General features: G+C 38.9%; 4 protein-coding genes across 7 annotated transcripts; 2 read left to right on the top strand and 2 right to left on the bottom strand.

Annotated features, from left to right (window-relative positions):
* The first annotated feature begins 127 nt into the window (after positions 1–127).
* On the top strand, positions 128–2,503 carry LOC6564981 (calpain-C). Its single transcript, XM_001991019.2, has 2 exons — positions 128–1,075; positions 1,163–2,503. Exons 1-2 carry the CDS (start codon positions 375–377, stop codon positions 2,460–2,462), a joined length of 2,001 nt encoding a protein of 666 aa, XP_001991055.1. The 5' UTR covers positions 128–374; the 3' UTR covers positions 2,463–2,503.
* An 812-nt stretch (positions 2,504–3,315) lies between these two features.
* On the bottom strand, positions 3,316–5,348 carry LOC6564980. The gene is made up of 4 exons (XM_032738188.2): positions 5,344–5,348; positions 4,840–5,187; positions 4,106–4,418; positions 3,316–4,024 (listed from the first exon to the last, which is right to left on the bottom strand). Exons 2-4 carry the CDS (start codon positions 5,175–5,177, stop codon positions 3,572–3,574), a joined length of 1,104 nt encoding a protein of 367 aa, XP_032594079.1. The 5' UTR covers positions 5,178–5,187; positions 5,344–5,348; the 3' UTR covers positions 3,316–3,571.
* Positions 5,349–6,448: 1,100 nt separating this feature from the next.
* On the bottom strand, positions 6,449–7,171 carry LOC6565363 (HIG1 domain family member 2A, mitochondrial). The gene is made up of 2 exons (XM_001991017.3): positions 6,979–7,171; positions 6,449–6,891 (listed from the first exon to the last, which is right to left on the bottom strand). The coding sequence occupies exons 1-2, from the start codon at positions 7,121–7,123 to the stop codon at positions 6,728–6,730; spliced, it is 309 nt and encodes a 102-aa protein (XP_001991053.1). The 5' UTR covers positions 7,124–7,171; the 3' UTR covers positions 6,449–6,727.
* Positions 7,172–8,931: 1,760 nt separating this feature from the next.
* LOC6565362 (high mobility group protein DSP1) lies at positions 8,932–14,598 on the top strand. 4 transcript variants are annotated; one of them, XM_001991016.3, is made up of 7 exons: positions 8,932–9,293; positions 9,408–9,562; positions 12,269–12,760; positions 12,863–13,024; positions 13,138–13,301; positions 13,458–13,632; positions 13,733–14,598. In XM_001991016.3, exons 2-7 carry the CDS (start codon positions 9,539–9,541, stop codon positions 13,922–13,924), a joined length of 1,209 nt encoding a protein of 402 aa, XP_001991052.1. In that variant the 5' UTR covers positions 8,932–9,293; positions 9,408–9,538; the 3' UTR covers positions 13,925–14,598. The 4 variants fall into 4 exon arrangements, with proteins under 4 accessions (XP_001991052.1, XP_032594350.1, XP_032594349.1 ...); XM_032738459.1 differs by lacking the exon at positions 8,932–9,293 and having other exon boundaries at positions 9,335–9,562; positions 12,293–12,760; XM_032738458.2 differs by lacking the exon at positions 8,932–9,293 and having other exon boundaries at positions 9,335–9,562; positions 12,290–12,760.
* Positions 14,599–14,779: the final 181 nt, after the last annotated feature.

Raw genomic sequence — 14,779 nt, 5'->3', positions numbered from 1 at the left:
ACATTGTGTTTTTTTTTTTATCGAAAAGATTTCCCAGCCTGCCCCACAAGTCGTATATCAATCAATTAGTCAAGAGTCAAATAGGGCATGCCTAGTACAATCGTGGCTTTTGGGCGATTAAAGTTGGCTTGGTTTTGCTGGTTTTTCCTTTCGGCGAGCTGGTCACACTAAAAGAAAGAAATGGCTTAGACTAGGTGGCAGTGACTTACCAACCAGCAGCAACAGCCACAGCAACAGCAACAAATTAACTTTCACTTCAACAAACTAAAAGTTCGAGAGACCAACAAAAAACAGAAAGCAATTGCCAATCGATCGATCGGAGTGATGTAAACCAATATTACATATGGACAATATTAAACGAATATAAATTGAATATGGCATCAAAATATGAGCGCATTATCAGTGATTGCAGATCCAAGAATCTACTGTGGGAAGACGCTGACTTCCCAGCCATACAATCGTCTGTATTTTATTATCAAACGCCCCCATTCACATTCCAATGGAAGCGAATAGCCGAGTTAAACAATGCGCAGGCATCGTTTTTAAATGAGAACGCCGAGTTCGATGTGATCCCGGGAAAAATGGGTGATCGTTGGCTAGTATCTTGCTTGGGCGTTCTATACTCATTGCGAAATCTATTTTATCGCGTTGTGCCCGCCGATCAGGGCCTGGACAAATCGTTGGGCATCTATCGCTTTCGATTGTGGTGGTGCGGTGAATGGGTCGAGGTCCTCGTCGACGATCGTCTGCCAACAATCAATGGACGATTGGCGTTCATGCAGCCGCAGTCATCCAATTGCTTTTGGGCGTCGCTCCTGGAGAAGGCAATTGCCAAGTTGCACGGCTCGTATGAGGCTCTCAAATATGGTACACGATCCGATGGTCTAACCGATCTGCTCGGCGGCGTTGTCAAGTGTATGCCCATAATATCAGACAGCATTAGGCCACAAACCCTAAAGGATCACCTGGCCACCACATGCATTGTCACGTGTATAGCGGTCAAGAATGCCGCCGTACAGAAGAAGAATACGACGGAAAGGCTGCCAAATGGTATTCTCGTGAATGCCAATTACAGGTATGTCTCTCAAGCTCACCCTCTCCTCCACTCTCTCCACTCAATGTACTTAGTATTAACACGTTATAACTTTCCTTACTTTCGTAGGCTGTCGTGTTTGGATAAAGTGGAGACCGTTATGGGCGATTCGGTGCAACTGGTTCGCATTAAGGACACATTTTCATCGAAACCCTTCGGAGATAAGACGAATTTCATTGGGGACTGGTCACCCACGTCCAAGACGTGGGAGCGTGTCTCATCGTCCGAACGTGGACGACTATTGGCCCAATTGGAGCTGGGGGAATTTTGGATCTCGTTCTATGATTTTGTGCAATCGTTTTCAATGCTGGAGATCGTTTATCTCGACTCGGATACGGCGAATGGGGAGCAAATGCTGAAGGGACGACCACTGCATTGGAAGATGAAAATGTACCAGGGCCAGTGGAAACGGGGTGTGACGGCCGGCGGTTGCCGTAACCACGAATCCTTTCACATAAACCCCCAGCTAATGGTCACCGTACAGGAGAAACAGGACATCGTCATTGCCCTGAATCAACACACGGCTGTCGAGCCGAAAGTAATCGGCTTCACCATGTACATGTGGAATCGGGAATATAGCCTTAACGAGTGCCTGCAGAAGGACTTCTTCAAGAACCAGGTGAGCTTCCTCAATTCGGACTATGGGAACACCCGGCACGTTAGCTACCATACCCAACTGGAGACGGGCCATTACGTTCTGATGCCGACCACATACGAGCCGGCTGAGGAGGCACAGTTTACAGTTCGCATACTGGGCACATCGGTGTTCCGACTGTCCTGCCTGGAGACACAGACAATGATACTGCTTGATCCCTTCCCATCGCTAAAGAGTGACGACAATGTGCAGAAGATCAAGAGCGTCTGTCAATACGAGCCGGTCTACATGCAACTGGCCGATGAGAACAAGACGATCAATTGCTTTGAGCTGCACGAGCTGCTGGAGGCATGCCTGCCCAATGACTACATCAAGGGATGCGCCAACATCGACATATGCAGACAGGTGATCGCACTCCAAGACAAAACCGGCAACGGTCGCATCACGTTCCAGCAGTTCAAAACTTTTATGGTGAATCTGAAATCGTGGCAAGGTGTCTTCAAAATGTACACTAAAGAGAAAGCGGGCATTCTACGTGCCGAGAGATTACGTGATGCACTGTACGACATCGGCTTCCAGCTGAGCACGGATATCATGAACTGTCTGATCCAGCGATATATACGAAAAGACGGCACTCTCCGCCTGAGCGACTTCGTCTCAGCCGTAATGCATCTAACGACGGCCTTTAACCAATTCCATCTGAAGAACTACAACCAAGTGAATGTCATCGAGGTGCATCTGCACGATTGGATCAAAAGTATATTAAGTTGCTAACAACAACAACAACAAAGAGAAAAACAAAAGATATATTTTTTTTTAATTTATATATGATGTTCGTTATAATTATTTAATATTAATGGGACATGTTTAACATAATAAAAAGAAAACAATAAATAATATATTTATATAAATATATATATATATATATATATATATATATATATATATATATATATATATATATATATATATATATATGTATATATCTATTTATATATATGTAAGTTGTTAAAATCGCATTGTAAAATAAAATTGATAAACAAGTAGAAAATATAACAATTATTATGTGTTCACTTATGCATTTAATAGTTTTAGTGGCAGAATTGTTTGTTTATGTCCTTAAATTCATATGATAGGATAGTTAGTATACAATATTGATTCATTTGCATTTGCAGCTGGCGAAATGTAACCTAAACATTGTTTTTAGTATTTATTGTTTAGTTGTAGGTAGGTATGTACACTCAGAGAAAAGCCCCGCTCCAAATTCAACTACACATTTGGAATCATTTCTGATTCATACTTCTCCAATCTCCAAAATCGAAACGAATTTGTTAGAAAGATCCTTGAATCAATGTGAATTTCGATAGTCCGTTTTGTTCAAGTGCAGGATTCACCATTTGTTGTTTGTGTTTTCTGGTTTTTCTGAGTGTATTCTTAACGTTTGCATGTGTAGTAGTATTTACACTTCTACACTTATTCAGCATGCAGTGCTCCAAATGTTTGCATGTGTGTGTGTGTGTGTCGCTTACACTAGGATGACATACATTTACATATACATATACAAAATACATACATATTCATATAGATGTATGTATATAGATATATATGTATATTTATATATATGCAAATACATTGTATGATTAGTTTATTTTGTGGACGAGAGGCGTTTGATTTGAAGACTTGGCTGGCTGGCTGGCTGACTGGCTGGCTGCTGCTTTCACTTGAACAGAGATTTTCCGGTTTTCTCAATCAACTCAATCAATCCGTGCTCAATTTACAAAAAAACGTGATTGCGCGTAACACTAGGCGAAGCTAATACCGAATGTATCTATGTATCTGTGTATGTGTGTATGTATAAATGTATGTATCGCTAGGATTTAACATTACATCGATGTACCGTTGTGCGAGGAGGCGTCACTAATGCGCCGGGATAGCGTCGTCTTGCGGCTGATGGAGAGCGAGTTGGGGAGTTGGGCTTGTGGATTTGTGCTAATGCTTGCTCCCCCCGCATTCCCATTGTAATTGACCGATGCCATATTCGATATACTATCATTATTTGTTATTGTCGGCGACGATGCAAGTGCTCCTCCGACTCCCCCTCCACCACCAAGACCACCACCACAACCAGCACCTCCTCCTCCTCCTCCTCCTCCTGCTCCCGATCCTAATCCTGACACTGACACTGATCCTGTTCTGCCACGCATTGGGGAGCGCTTGAGGGAGCCGGTGACTTCATGCGGCTCCTGATAGCCCGAGTCCATATCATCATGATAAGAGTCCATCAACGGTGTTGGATCCTCATAATCATAATCCACAAAGCCATTATTATCAAAGGACTAGAAAAGTGCACAAAAAGATCACAAAGCTCACAAAAAGATCGACAATTGTTATAGCACATTATAAATCGGAAGAATCACCTTGACAAAAGATTGCGACTGCTTGGCATAGCCACGGAACACTTGATTGTGCGCCTTGCTGCGATAATCAACCGATTCGTAGTGGCCATCCTGGGAGTTCTCAATGATGAAGTGCCTGGTGCCGTGTGGTGTTAACGTGGCCCAAAGCAAGCGGCTGTCATTCACCAGCTGACTCTGCAACAGATCTCGACTGTTTGCCGTCGCACACGGATACAGTATTCCACCCGATGTGAATGCATTCGACTTTGTTGCCTCTCCCAAAGCATTGATTGCCGTCTGTTTGATGTTCGCATCGTGGTACGAGAAAAAAGTGCTAAGTGTGCGAAGAAGTGTATTCGAAAACTTATCAATAAACAGATTAACATAACAACAAAAACGTCCACCAACAATATAAAACAAATCAGAATGCGGTAATCGAGTGATCTCGCCACGATATACCCTGAATCAAGCTGCTCGATTTATGCTATTCTTCATCGTCAGTTTTCACATTAGAAAGTGCTCTCATTTCAGATACTGAATAATAACACAAAACTAACATATTTATTCACATTCATTATTGATTTGCAAAAACACACACACACACACACACATATATATATATATATATAAAAAATAGATGGAAATAAATATTGTTCAAATTATTCGTTTCTAAAGGTAATTGGTAATTTGTGTGTGTGTTTGAAACCAAGGCAAAAAATGTAACTGAAAGATTGGAAATTTTGGACAGAACTTACTCTCTGCACCGGATGACAATCAGGGCCAGGAAACAGCCCAGCACAAATATGCCGATGCACGATGAGACGAAAAACCAAACGTTCTCCAAACTCTTTGTGTCGCTGCGGACGAGCTCCATCAGCTCATTGCCGCTATCATTGTGCTGACTGTTCTGGCCACACATGAAGGCCGCAAAGCAGGGCTGGGACTCGTTTGACGGCAGCATTATATCGATGCTCTTCGGCTTGGATATCAAGAACGATGGCAGTGGCGGCGGCGGCATCGATAATATGAAATCTGGTGGCGGACCAGCCAACTGGTCACAACTGCCCACACAATTTCCAATTAATATGTTCATTTTGCGTGTCCTAAAATACAATTTAAGACGATTTAAGTTAACTTTCAAGTGTTCTTAAATGTTTGTCTATTAAATACATCCATATTAGAATACCTCAAAAGTTGCTACGCAAATACCAATGTATGTGTGTGCATGTGTGTGTGTGCGTGTGTGTGCACATACTTACACATCCATACAGCCATACTATATATCAATAACAAACATTTAGTGTTGATTTGAATTATTTATTTAACAAAATACTATAGCACATTCAGATGATTTAGTTGCGCTTCGAGAGTCGACTCCGAACATGTTTTGTTTTCCTACATACATACGTATATATATCTATATATGTACACATATATATATATATATATGTAAATATTGCATACCCTTTTGTCGAGCCAAATACCACCAGCAGCAATTTACGCGATTGCAACAAGAAATGTGGCCAAGTACAACATTCAACACTTTGTTTCGATATATATTTGCGTGTAGTATTTGATTCCCTATTTGATTGTTATTGAAGTTATTTATGCATTTTGCTCCTGCCTAAGCAATTACTACTCTAGAAAACATTGTCAAACCTTAATTCAATAACGTCCTGTACCGACGAAATTCTGCCTTGAACTGAGTAGTTGAAACAATTGCCATATCGCACAAACAACTCCAAGAGTAATATGCGCGCGCATCTCCATGTCACATCCCCATCCCTATCCCCAGCCATATCCATATATCCATATCCAATGTGGGGGTGACTAGTTACCCCTGTAAGTTTGGCCACACCCAGCCAATACACATACACATAACATGATACAGCTCACATTTCAATATTTTTAAACAATTTCCTTCTGGTAAAATGTACAACAAAAGAGTAGCTCTTAAATATTACTACAATATATATATCGACACATGTAAATATGTTACTTATATAATTAAAGCAAAGAGTATTACAAATTTATTAAGTTCACAGGGTATGCCATACCATACCATACCCATTTAGGATATGATCGTTTAGGCCAGAGTCCATTACACAATAGTCGGCATTAATCATTCGTTTACTTCGAAGTAATAAGCTACACAAAAACATTAACCCCTTCGAATAGTGTTTAAAAAAGATATTTAATTGTACAATTGGATCATATTAATGCATTAATGCATGACTGACGCGCTTTGGGTAATTAATTAGAGAACACTCAACTTTGGCGAAATCTTTAGCGGATTCGCATGGCTAATTACTAAAGTAAAACCAAAAAAGAAACAAACAAATTAAAAGAGAAAAAAGCGATTCATCAACGTTATGCAATGCTTGGAGAATAAATCCAAGTGTGAAATTTAAGTCATTTTAGACACATTTATTACAATTATCACCGGGTCTTTCTTTGACCACATATTTAGATGAAAACAGGTAATCTTAAAAGCTTAATAACATGTTTTGTGCATGGGATGCACAAAAGATAGAGAACAATATGCATATGCATCAATTCTGGGTTTATAATCGTTTAATTAATGCTAAACAGTACATACAGAGTACGGTGAGTGAGAAGCGATGTTTGCTTGCAGTTATTGAATTATTTTTTATCACCATATGTCATTGCGACGCCCACGATCAATGCAACAACCGTGAATCCTTGCGCCGCAATGCGAGTCCGCATCATAAGTTGTGACATTTTACGGTTGCCGGTGCGAAAATTGTATAGACCAGCTGATAGGGCAGCGGTTGTGGCCAGGCACCCTGTACGCAGATGCAAAAATCAAAAATAATATAACAAAATTAGTGTTTACATAACGAAAGTGAGGTATTTGATTTTACATTACTTACCAATTGGCACCAATGGGTTCTCCTTGATTTTACGCACAAGTCTCTCTTTGGTCGTCTCGATTTCGACAACTGGTCCCAGATCCTGGCGCAACTGTATCCAGTCTAAATCTTCAGCCGACAGCGGCACCTGCGATTTGTTTGCCATCTCAATAGTTTTCCACAAGTTCAACTGCAATTAAACAACAAATCGGATCGGATCTAATGCCGACAAATCATATTAGCACACTCACACATACATGCACATAAACAGACACAATTATATACAGACGCACAGATGACAGCCACAACGCGGAACGATGCAATGAAACAGGGCTGGTTGAAACATATGCCAACAGAGCGATGTCAAAATCGAAAATATGTAAATTTCTACTTTTGATTGCTATTTCAAATTGTAACAATGATTTTTCAACCAACTATAATTTGTAACAATTTTTTATGGGGCTGCTATTTATTATGTTTACATATTTATTAAAAAGTACATAAAAATGTATATACAGCAATGTTACGAACTCGATTTTAGTGTTCATTGAGTCATGAATATTATATTGTTAAGTCAGTTGCCATCCCTCGAATTGGAGACCGGGTTGGTTTACAACTTTTCTACTCGCATGCGCGCTAATCGAATAAGTTTAGTCGTCAACTTAAAAAAATAAATAAATAAATAACTTTTATGCATGTGTGCATTCACATGACTTATTTTTATAATGCGACACAGACATAAACTTATATAAATATGCTACGTACCTTTTCATTTGTAGGAAAAGTACGTGCGACAAACATAATTTTATGCATTATAAATGTAAGAAATATTATTTACAGGATATACATTTGTTGTTTAGTTCAATATTGAGCCCATATAAAAATATGTATTTTTTTAAGTATGTATGTATGCTTTAAAACACCCTTGTGATAAAATAAAATCGAAGAAAATTTGTGTGTTGGGTATTTCTGACCTCACTAACACGTTCACACACTGCTGCATTATTCCAACAATGTTGCTCTCTTTATAAACCGAGAGAGTTGGGAAGTACAGTCAGACGAGGAACGCAAAATGAAACATGTGTATGTAGCAAGAATACCACTGTATGTGTGTGTATATCAAATAAAATACATGCATTTTTGTGTTTGTGTAAAGGCGAAAAACAAACGCACACATTCAAACAAATGTGAATGTATTGTTCGAGTGGTACACATACAATATGCTTGAATGTACATTTGAACGTACAGGCATAGGTAAATGTGTGCGAATGTGTATGCACATACACGTACATAATGACGTATGTATGTACATACGAACGCGCACATACAAACACACCTATTTAGCTGGTTTGAATGTGCGTCTTAACTTAAGTTTATATGCTGCATTGAAAAATTTTAAATAGTTATAGAATACTCGATGTAAATACATTAAAACTGGTTCGATTGTTTGTATGTACATTCTCATTGTATATATGTGCATACATACGTTGTATGGACATACATATACATGCACATATATCTATACGTACATACACAATGTACATACATATGTTTTCATGAATCTTAGTATGAAAAGTAACAAGCCAAAAATGTTATAAGGTCTGTTTCCCTCCACCACGTGTATACACACACACACAACACATGCACACACAGACACTCTCGAGCAAACTCATTGGGCAGCAGGAGAGAAAGTGTGCTCAGTAAACTGTACTCAGAGCACGCCGCTAGCTGCCTGGTTGCCTTGCTGCCTGACTGTGCTTACCTCGAGCCCGCTCTCTCTCTCTCTCGGTCTTGGTCTCGCCCGCTCTCTCGCTCTCTGTGTGTGCTAGCTCTCATTCTCCACACACACAGACACACACAGCACGCACACACTTGCGCACTCAACGCATACAAAAGTCTGGCGCTAGCCAGGCTGGGCTATGAAGCACAGTAAGGCAGAGACGGCTATTCAATTCAATAGCCTTTGCATTCGTTGTTGGTACTCTCTCTGTGTGTGTTTTCAATCAAGCGAGCGGCGCGCGAACCTCATCTTTTCCGCATTGTGATACCAACAAAAACACATTTACTGCAATAAAGCTGCGTTTTGTGGCGTCGTTTGTTTATTTTTTACTAACTAAAAACAAACAAGCAACGACAACAAAAACAACAACAGCAACATTAAGAAGCTCAAACTCGCGTTACGTTACGTTTACCGTTTTCCGTTCGCTATTACGCCGATTCGCCGTAAGAATCGTTAACATTTTGTGGCGTCTGACGGCTCCGCTTGTTCACCATACATACATATACACATACATACGTACATATTGTGTGTGTGTATGTACATACATTACGTACATGTATGTAATATAATAATCAATATAACGTACATACATACCTAGAATAAAACGAATGCAAGTTGGAACTGGCTTTCAACTTACGTATTTTAACAATTGTATTTGTGTTGTGTGCAGTGCAAGAAGAAGAAAGAAAAGAAAAAGCAGCAGCATAGAACATAACTACGAATACCTAGAAAACTATTAAAACAACAAAATAGAAAAAAACACATCTGATCGAACCCCCTCCTCAGATTTAAATCCAAACTATGGAACACTTTCATCAAATACAGGTAAGCTTAACTGCACACATCCAAACATGCATACATACATACAAGCACATACGTATATACACATACACATACATACACTCGCACACACACATAAATATGTATGTATGTATTTATATTTGCACAAACTGTTCTGTATTTCGCTCACTTCTCGTCTAGTTAAAGATTTTTTCCCGCCAACAACAAATAAAATTGCCAAACACTCGCAACTTTAATTTTCATATATACATATGTACATACACATAAGCATACATACATCTATCGAGGTACATAAAGATGTACGTCGTTGTATGTATGTATGTATATATGTATGCATAATGGGAGACGCATGAGAGAGTATGGAAATTTTACAATGGCCGAGTTGAGTTGAAATCTCAATGCACACACATGTGTGTTGTGTGTGTGAGAGCATATGTCCACACATACATACAATTGTAAAGTGTATGTGTGCATTTTGCCAAGTATTCTTTGCGTACATACAAACATACATGTGTACATCTAAACTTGCATATGTACATACATTTCAGAAGAAACTGAATACAAGCGTACGCACAATAAATAAATATATATATATTATATATATATGCATTATATATAGATATAGAATATATATACGACGCTATACGTATGTACAAGTATATGTGTGTATATACTAAGAGCAAAATTTTTATTTTGCGTGCGCATCTATGGTCGCCATTTTTTATTTTATTTTGTTACTTGTTCGATATTTACTTATATATATATATATATACATATGTAGATGTATGTGTATATTGCTAATTTAGAACCCTGCTGAAATTGCATAGCTCATTTTACATATATATATATACGTATGTACATATAGTTCAACATTATAAAATTGGAAATGACATGTGCCTTGATTTTATAAATGTTGAGCAAACACAAACAATTCGATGTGCATGTGTGTGATATATACATACAAATTTACTAATGCTATGAAAAAAACTTGAAATACATATGTATGAATTCGCATACATACGCAACATCGGAGCTTGCGTAATCTGAAATTAGCTATATGTACATATAAATATGTATGTATGTATAAATGGATGTATGTATGCGTAATGTGCCCCATGTGAATTATTTTCTTTGTATTGTATATTTTGTCTCTTGCGATGAGAAGACAACTATAACTAGTCTGCATATATGTACACTCATACATACATACATTTCTGAGTGTGCTGTTTGTGTAGAAACTTGAAATATTTTGTTAGTTCTCTCTCGTTTTCTGTCTCCCTCTCATTGTGAACTCAACACAATTTTTTTTTTTTGATTTGTGTGTATATGTTCCTCAGTGAGTACGTACATACGTATTTACATCGTAAAGAGCTTTTTCTTATTTTCTCACGAAGCCAGGCGCATACATTCATACATACACATCCATACATGTGTATAGCAGCCGTTTTTTGCATGTGTTGCTAAGACATCCCTGGTAAGGAGAGAATAAAAGAGTCGATAAATTGGTTCATGAACCATATGAACCTGTTCGTTATTCAAAACGTGACTTATTTATAAACCCCACTCTCAGTTGCTGCGTCGTTCGGCGGTAACAAAGGAAATCGCAAACAGCTGATTGCTTTGACAAAACATTTGCAATTTGTTGTTGTTTATATTTTCGTGCTCATACGTACGTCGTATCTGTGTCTGTATGCACACACAAATATTATGTACACGCTCCCCCCCAATACATACAACAGCTTGTTTACATTTTCTACGCATTAATTGCTAATAAGAGGCGGCGGCGGCGTACGTACAAAAGTGAATGGAACGTGAATGGAATGATTGAGAATTGGAACAGGCATCACAGATGTTTGCTCCAACCACTTGGAGCGAGCTGCTCTCATGCTCATGCGCGTTTTCACTGTATACTTACATAAACATGCTAGTGTGTGCGTGCGTGCGCGCATGTTTGTGTGTGTATGCATGCATGCGTGCGTGCGACTCTTTGTGTGTGTATGCATGTGTGCGTGCATGTGTTTGCCTGAGCGTGACAGCCGCTAGCTAGCGTCATCAGCCAGCCGCCCCAGCCAGCAAGCCAGCCAACCAGCCAGCAAGCTAACCAGCCAGCCAGCGATGATCGTTTTTGGCGCCAAACGGCAAACGCCAATCGTAACTTTGCAAAGATCTTTTACGATTTGTTCACTGGTTCAAAATGCAATTTCTTGTTGCTGCGATGTTTTTGGGTTTTGTGTCATATTTTAATTGCGACTACTCTTTGAAGAGTTTTGTTACTATATACATATATACATGTGTATGTATGTGAGTTTGGATGTATATGCGTAGTAGACTTCGGGTTTTTGCTTTTCAAAATATCGTCAACTCGTCATTCAAATGCGAATTGATCTTATGAGCTCAAAGATTTGCTAATTTAACTTCCTGATGTATGTTCGTATGTATGTGTGTATGTAATTGCCCAACTGTCCCAATTTCAATGAATGTTAATATTTGTTTATATTTGTAAGTTTGCAATTGATTGCGTGTGCGACGCCAGCGCGATAGATTTTGCGTTGCAACTATCGGTAGTTTTCGTATTGGCCTCGCAGTTGCACTTACTTTTGCACATCCACATCCACACACACATGCACACATATACACATACGCACATTCATTTCACACCCCCACATATAAAAAAGAGACACACACACCTATTCATAACAACAACAACCACAACAACAAACTATTGATTAGCAAACAATTCAACACTATCAGCAGCAACTGGCTGCGCAGCAACAACAACAAGCGGCTGCCGTACAACAGCAACAGTTGCAGCAACATCAAGTGGTTGTCCAGCAGAATCAACAGCAAGCGCATCAGAATAGCTCCAACACCACAGCCGGCGTTGGCCAACAGCTATTCACATATAAAATGGCCAGTAGTTTCCCCAATCCAGCCACGACAATGGCACAGGTTGTTGCCACTTCAAATGCGGGCACCACCGGCTACGATTACCGTCTAAATATGGCACAGGCAGCTGCCGCTGCTGCGGTGCCCGGCTCCCAATGGTGGTACTCGGCCGCCAATCAGGGGCAGGTGGATGCCAACACAGCTGCACAGTTGCAGCAGCAACAGCAGCAGCAGCAGCAGCAACAACAACAGCAGCAACAACAACAACAGCAGCAACAACAGCAACAACAACAGATGCAACAACAGCAACAGCAACAGAATGTCGTCAATTCGGCAGTGAGTACAATTTCCAAATATATTAATACTTATCTCAAATAATATTGCTGTATGTTAATTTGTTGTTTCACTTTGTTTTGTGTCCGTGTTTCTTATTATTAGAGCCCCATGGTCAGAGGAGGCAAAGCTGACGCGAAACCCCGAGGTCGAATGACCGCATACGCATACTTTGTACAGACTTGCAGAGAGGAGCACAAAAAGAAGCATCCCGACGAGACGGTCATATTCGCTGAATTCTCACGCAAATGCGCTGAGCGATGGAAGGTGATTACTTAATTAACTAATTAATTGATTTGTATTTATCGCGTTGTACCACAACAGTAAGAATCGAGTCTAACAAAAATATTCTTCCTTCTTTGTGTGTTGCATGTGTTCAGACAATGGTCGACAAGGAGAAGAAGCGCTTCCATGAAATGGCTGAAAAAGACAAGCAACGGTACGAGCAGGAAATGCAAAACTATGTGCCGCCCAAGGGCACAGTTGTGGGACGCGGAAAGAAAAGGAAACAAATCAAGGATCCAAATGCGCCAAAACGTTCATTGTGAGTTCGTAGCAAAATTTATCATACTAACATTTACAAATAAAGTAAACAAAACAATGCAAAAACAAAAAGCGTATATTGCTTTGTGCGCACTTGAATGTAAATAGCAAATGATGATTAATGTTTGTTTTGTTGATTTGTTTGCTTGTTAATTAGGTCTGCGTTTTTCTGGTTCTGCAATGATGAAAGAAATAAGGTGAAGGCTCTTAATCCGGAATTCGGTGTTGGTGATATTGCCAAAGAGCTTGGCCGCAAATGGTCTGACGTTGATCCCGAAGTCAAGCAGAAGTACGAATCGATGGCTGAAAGGGATAAGGCACGATATGAGCGGGTGAGTCCACCGTCCAACAATATACACCCTGTGTATAAGAGAAATGTATTTAATAAATCGCATTTATAAATGTGTTGCTTGTTTCTTGCGTGTTTTGTAGGAAATGACCGAATACAAGACAAGCGGGAAAATTGCCATGTCAGCACCCTCGATGCAAGCGTCGATCCAGGCGCAGGCACAAGCAGTACAGAAAGCCGCGTTACTTGCTGCAGCTGCCCAACAGCAGCACCAGCAGCTGGATGAGCAACATGACGACGATGATGGCGACGGTGATGATGACGAGAATCAATAGGTCTAGCAGTAAAATACTCTTCACTATTTATACACTATCGTTGGTCATCACGAACAAGGAATCATAATATCGTTAGTTAATCTATTATCAGGTTAACTAATGTGTGTTATCTATCTATATATATATATATATATATATATATATATATATATGTGTATACCACAAGTATATATTGATTGAAAAAGAAAAAAACAAACAACATATATATATAAATATATGAGTATAATATTAATTTTTTTTTTTATAATAATAAGTAATCAAATTTCCATGAATTACTGAAGGAGAAAATCACAAAGAAACCTTTTATAAGTTTTATTTTAAGAACATAATATTTAAGTATATGGTTAGATTAAAATGACATTAATCTGTCTGCAAATCTTATTTTTGTGCTTCAATGATAAGTTTCTCCTAAAACACTAAGATCGAATTATTTTATAACTTGAAGAAATCCATTATGTCATTCTCAGCAAACGTTACCACTAAAACATACAAACATATGTAAATACATATTACGTATATTGGTACATATTTCCCATTTATTAAAGTTAGATGATTCACCAATAATGAAACTATAAATAATGATGCGTTTACTCATTCGAGTTGCAACTACTCAATGAAACGTGATAATTTGAAATACTTAACTCAGTGGCGGGTGATATCTCTCTACATATTTATGTATATATATAAATACATATACACACACACACACAGACACGCAAACACACTCAAACACTTCTACATATACATATATGTATTTATCATAAAATGTCAGACTACAGAAAATACTAAATTATTGCAACGGATATACTGTCGGCATTTACAAAAAAAAAAAAGAAAACGAAAAAAATAAGCATT

The sequence above is a fragment of the Drosophila grimshawi genome, unplaced genomic scaffold (genome assembly GCF_018153295.1).
Source record: "Drosophila grimshawi isolate 15287-2541.00 unplaced genomic scaffold, ASM1815329v1 contig_1006, whole genome shotgun sequence".
Taxonomy (NCBI): Eukaryota; Metazoa; Arthropoda; class Insecta; order Diptera; family Drosophilidae; genus Drosophila; species Drosophila grimshawi.
This window is presented reverse-complemented; position numbering and strand designations above follow the sequence as displayed.

What these genes read in the sequence shown, in the direction of transcription:
- LOC6564980 (XM_032738188.2), bottom strand. Translation starts at nt 5,177, where the DNA reads ATGAACATATTAATTGGAAATTGTGTGGGCAGTTGTGACCAGTTGGCT. An exon ending in ATTGTCATCCGGTGCAGAGA is followed by an intron (nt 4,419 to 4,839) that starts GTAAGTTCTGTC and finishes TCGCACACTTAG; the next exon opens with CACTTTTTTCTCGTACCACG. An exon ending in AGTCGCAATCTTTTGTCAAG is followed by an intron (nt 4,025 to 4,105) that starts GTGATTCTTCCG and finishes GCACTTTTCTAG; the next exon opens with TCCTTTGATAATAATGGCTT.
- LOC6565363 (XM_001991017.3), bottom strand. Translation starts at nt 7,123, where the DNA reads ATGGCAAACAAATCGCAGGTGCCGCTGTCGGCTGAAGATTTAGACTGG. An exon ending in GAACCCATTGGTGCCAATTG is followed by an intron (nt 6,892 to 6,978) that starts GTAAGTAATGTA and finishes ATCTGCGTACAG; the next exon opens with GGTGCCTGGCCACAACCGCT.
- LOC6564981 (XM_001991019.2), top strand. Translation starts at nt 375, where the DNA reads ATGGCATCAAAATATGAGCGCATTATCAGTGATTGCAGATCCAAGAAT. An exon ending in CTCGTGAATGCCAATTACAG is followed by an intron (nt 1,076 to 1,162) that starts GTATGTCTCTCA and finishes TTACTTTCGTAG; the next exon opens with GCTGTCGTGTTTGGATAAAG.
- LOC6565362 (XM_001991016.3), top strand. Translation starts at nt 9,539, where the DNA reads ATGGAACACTTTCATCAAATACAG. An exon ending in AATGCGCTGAGCGATGGAAG is followed by an intron (nt 13,025 to 13,137) that starts GTGATTACTTAA and finishes GCATGTGTTCAG; the next exon opens with ACAATGGTCGACAAGGAGAA. An exon ending in ATAAGGCACGATATGAGCGG is followed by an intron (nt 13,633 to 13,732) that starts GTGAGTCCACCG and finishes CGTGTTTTGTAG; the next exon opens with GAAATGACCGAATACAAGAC.